Below are 5,000 nucleotides of genomic sequence, written 5' to 3'. Positions count from 1 at the left end.
AGAAGGGACATGGATGGACAAAACTGGAGAGGATTGAAATGGATTGAATTTGGGTACATTTGAAAAACGTTGGCCCACCTTTTTTCAAATTTATATCAGTCTACATCAAAATGTCATTTACACAGCTGGAAAATCATTCTCAGCTGTTTTGTGGCCGTGATTTTGCAAATGAAAGACTCTTGCTCTGCCAACTTGACGTTTAGAGCTCATAATTAACAAAATTAAACAAAATTACCTAAAGTAGCGTGACCTAGCCCCTTTAAGTGAGACCACACAACATGTAAAGTATCACATGGGGATTCAGTTGCTAAGAACCCATGGCAGAAGTCTCTTTTCCCGTACTCCTCAGCCCAACGAAACCATAGTTAATAGAGGGGAATGGTTATCAGTGTTCCAAATAAGATTTTAAGGCAGGGTGCCAATAGGGAATTCCAACGGGTCAATTCCCACTGATCCCACCAGATTATTATAAATTTTCCATTAATTTGTCGGGTCATGCAGCTGATCTTGTTGGGTTTTTGACCCAAGACCCGTCACCTATCTGGAACACTGGGTTATGAAACCCGGCAAATTTCTTTGTTGCAGGTTTTTGTTCTCTTTTTTGGCCTTGGCCGTGCACAAAACACAATAGATGTTTACTCCGTACTGAGGAACTAACCAATAGAAACGTGTTGGTTACGTAATTCATGCATAGTGTATGAGCTCAAAACAAAAGATTGTGCACGGTCGTGGACTTTCCAACCTAAATCTTGGCATCTTTGTTTGCTCCTTTGATGTTTGCTGAGCTTCCAAACCATTCCCCTCTATTGACTATGACGAAACACAAAAAGAAAAGAGGCCACTGCCAGCAGGGAAGACAGGACTGTGCCCTACTCTCAGCCCAGACATAAGCTCCACCTGTCAGACCTAGCCAACAACCAACCACCTGTCACAACAAACAAATGGCTCAATGAATTTAAAAATTACAGTGCAACGCATCTTACCGTGGCCACCTAACAAAGTTTTTTACAAATTGTCCGCCAATCAGGATGTGCGAATTTGATTGACAGTCATGCCTCCTTGCAAAGTTCGCACAGTTGTTAGTTGAACACCGCTGCATCAGGTTGTTGAGTTGACGTATTGACACGTAACTGTCAAATATGAAAGTTTGTTGGGTGGCCACGGTAAGGCACATTGCACTGTAATAAAGAACTTAGAATTTAACAAATTAGGCCAAAAATAAAAAAAACAAAATATAAAAGGAGGAGAGAAGAAAAGGGCAACACTCAGAGAATGCAAACTTCCCAACATGCCACACATGCAGACCCATCATTTGTCATTAAATGCCATCCCAAACAAAAGAGCAAGCTTGCTACTAGCTGTTTTAATGGCGCTAAATGGTATGGTATATAGTTCATTCTTCTAGCCTCTTTGGTTGTCCAAAATAAAAATGTCAAATAATTCATTTCTACTTCAAAGGAGGCCCATTCAGGTTAAAGTGAGACTAATTGGTTGAACTTAAATAAAAAAATGACTGAACAAAATTAATTTACACCCACTTATTCAGTTCATTTGGAAAACATTATACCAGTAGTTAGCCCACATAAGGTGGCTGTACAAGTAATTAGAGCAAACATAAAAGAGTTTTCCATTCTTTCAAAATATTACCAATATCTCACCAATGTATTTTAGAATTGCCTGCTGCGTACATGCTCCTTCTGTCTGTGCTGTTCGTAGCATACTTGCAACACAGCTTAAACAAGAGTAAGATAGACTATTTATTTATTTGTTCTTGTTAACCCATTACATTGGTCAAAGCAAGACAACTTATCACCTCAAAGTATGGCCTCCTCAAGCAGTAAAGGGTGAAGGCCATCACATGTACCGGTAAATCAATAGTACAATATACATTTTTATTATGTCGTCTTCAAATTAATAAATTATTATTAAGCCTTACAACCTATTATGTTCCTTACTTTAATTTATTTGCCCATAATTTGGCGCCGAGTTGGCTATAACCCATCTCATATCCAACAAGCCTGAATGGAATAATTGTTTTATTAAATTCCTTAAACTCCAAAAATTTGGAAGTATGAAATACGAGCGAAAAAAGAGAGAAAATCCGAGTGAGATTGAAAAAACGTGATGAAGATGCGATGTTGTGTAATACCTTGAGGTCAGACAGATGCAGGCTCATCACAAAACTGGCATTTCTTACCTTTTCGCATACTTCTAAACGTTGGAATTGATCCAGACTCTCCAAAAAAAAGTTTTTTTTTGTGCTTTAATCAGAGAGAAATTTCGCCTTCCAGTGAAAAAACTTTTAGCTTAGCAACACTTCGTGCAATCATTTGCCATATGAGGTCAAACTAAGGTATATGAGCTGATAACCGAGATTGAGTGAACCAATCAGAGCATGCGAAATGCATTATCCGAGGTTGAGAATTTAATAATAAGAATTATTATTATGTGGATTTCTTAATCCATTGACTCCTGGGAGTGAGACTCACACCAGACGATTTTACTCATCAACTGAGAGCATCCTAGGGTGACTGAGGGTCAATGGGTTAACACCTGTCCAAACGGAAAGGTTTTGCTAGCAGACAGGCCTGGGTTGCTCGAAGCATGGTTAGCGCTAACCAGTGTTAAATACCATGGAAACCTATAGGTTTTGATACCTCTTAACCAACGGTTAGCACTAACCAGCCTTCGAGCAACCGGCCCCAGGTCTTTACGTGTACAATCAAAATTAAGGGTCTACTTTTTGCACTCACTCTTTAATAAATAAATTATCTTCCTCCCCAGCTACGAGGTCACTGTAAATCTGTTGATCTGTAATGTTTACTAAGGCCTCAAAGAAACAAAAATATATTTATAAACATACGCATGTTTTTCACCAAAATTTAGTGCCTTCCGCCATACCAAAACCTTTCAATCACTGGCTACAATCAACACAAAACAGAAGAGTCACAAAAACTTTGAAATTAATCTGATAATGTAAAAATGCCTCACATAAAAGCTAGCCGAAAAAAAATTAAAGTTCAGTTTGTGCATGCATCAACCAGATTAAGAAATATTTTGCTTTATTTCTTTAAGATTCTTGTAACTGATCTTGTGATCAGCCTGCAAGCCACCAAGCCCATTGCAAAATTATGAGACTTGGGCCTTGGCGAAATGATCAAACACTTTAGTCCAACTGCAACTGTTATTTTGTAAAATTCTCATGTGTCTGTGAGAAGGCTGATAGATCATGATCAGTTGCCTGGCAATGGACAAAAGGGGAACTGAATCATCAGACTCCCAGGGAGGATTTGAAAAAGCTAAATAAACTAGGAGATCATACAGCTCAGTGGGTAGACCATGTGACCACTGTTAGGATGTTGTAGGTCTAAATCCTGTAGATACATGTAGGCCTCTGATTTTTCAAGGAAAGGTTACGTTTTTACAAACGTTGGCAGTGTAGCACTTACATTTCAACACAATTAACTATTGGAGGGTAATGTGAAGCGCTAGCCCTCTTCCCATGTAAACCATGTGAGCGTTAGCCCTACTAATGGAAATGGGCCCACACAAGGACTGAGAAAAACTCTCTGACCAGGGTGGGCCCAATTCCATTAGTAGGGCTAACGCTCACATGGTTCACATGGGTAGAAAACAGCACTTCACATTACCCTCCAATGGTTAACTCTGATTTTTCAGTTGTCCTCTCCTGCAACACTCTATTAGACAAAGATGCTCCTGATGTTAGGTCCGTATTTAAATGCTCGCTTTTTGACTGAACCTTTCTTTTTTTATTGCTGTAGACAAAATCTTGTTTAAGTTATTTTATGCTACCCAAATAAGCAAACCTCACACAAGTACAAGTAAAAGTAGGAACAGGTATGCTTTTCTCTGATCGTGCAAGTCACAAAAAGAGTGCAATACTGTTTGATCAAAAACTGCTTGCCAGTTTAACACCTCAAGCACCCCTTCCAAGATGCCAGGGTAGTTGTGCTCCCTCAACCCACATTTTGTTATGCCAATGTGCCAGTCTAAACTATTCAAGCAAAATGTTGCAGCTGTTCCTTTTCTGAGTGTTTTGACTCAGAGCTCCACAATATTCCTAACATCATTGCCTCCACCACCTATTTTTCCTGGCAGTCCTGCCTACAATAACCTTTATTGGTATTGCAGTGATTGTTACCATTAAAAGCCTTTTTGAGTCATTTTCAAAGTTTTGCAATGCTTTCTAGTCACTTGTTGCTGTTCAGAAAGTGCCATGTCACTGTTTGACTGTTCTTCCAAAGCTTTAGATGAGTGAATGTCAAAACAGGTTTTTAAACTCACTTTAGTGCTTACCTTTAGGATAAAAATAAGGGGAATGAAAAATAACTCTTTTCTGAAATTAATTGAAGTCATTACTGAACCATCTGACAAGTAATGAAGAACCATACTCTGCAAGAAAATGATAATGACAAAGACAATAATAACTTTATTTATGTCTTAAGTGTATGTGCTCTACGACTGTAAAATTGAATCAAATCGTGAACAAGATTTTAACCCATTGACTCCTAGAGTGAAACTTGATAGATCTTACTCTGTCTAACACAAGACCATTTTACTCATCAAGGGGAGGGGGGGCAGTCCAGGGCAGTTCAGGTGTTAACGGGTTTAAGGCAGATCCAATCATGTGTTTTTTTTCTGACGATACAGGAAAACTTCAGTCCCCTGAGAAAAACCTGGAGAATCAACAAACCCAACCCAGTCATGTGACAGTGCGTCTGTGAATAGATGGAAGACCAGTGCTCTCACCATCACACAAACCCAGTCCTCTCCAGAACACCAGAACAAGCTAAGCAGCATAAACAAATTCAAAAAGGTATGAAATTTCAATTGAAAATGCAAGTAATTCCCAGATGGGAATGATTACAATAACATGCATTGTGCACACCACTTATGGCAATGCTTGCTTGCTGTCAACGTCAATAATAACATTATTATTAAATAAATCAAACTATTTTGGGAGAACTTTGAGAACTGCA

The 5,000-nt window shown here is 38.8% G+C and overlaps 1 protein-coding gene across 1 annotated transcript in view; it reads right to left on the bottom strand.

Moving 5' to 3' along the window:
• LOC138012485 (DNA-directed RNA polymerase I subunit RPA2-like) overlaps positions 1 to 5,000 on the bottom strand; it is a 48,774-nt gene that overhangs the window by 23,235 nt on the left and 20,539 nt on the right. The window contains exons 9-11 of the mRNA XM_068859268.1: positions 4,318 to 4,413; positions 2,754 to 2,830; positions 1,659 to 1,732 (exon numbers count right to left, since the gene is read on the bottom strand). Of these exons, the coding sequence (XP_068715369.1) occupies positions 1,659 to 1,732; positions 2,754 to 2,830; positions 4,318 to 4,413 (247 nt within the window). The remainder of the gene's footprint in view (positions 1 to 1,658; positions 1,733 to 2,753; positions 2,831 to 4,317; positions 4,414 to 5,000) is intronic.

The sequence above is a fragment of the Montipora foliosa genome, chromosome 8 (assembly GCF_036669935.1).
Source record: "Montipora foliosa isolate CH-2021 chromosome 8, ASM3666993v2, whole genome shotgun sequence".
Classification (NCBI taxonomy): Eukaryota; Metazoa; Cnidaria; class Anthozoa; order Scleractinia; family Acroporidae; genus Montipora; species Montipora foliosa.
The sequence above is the reverse complement of the archived record's forward strand: the minus strand, read 5'-3'. Positions and strand labels throughout refer to the sequence as shown.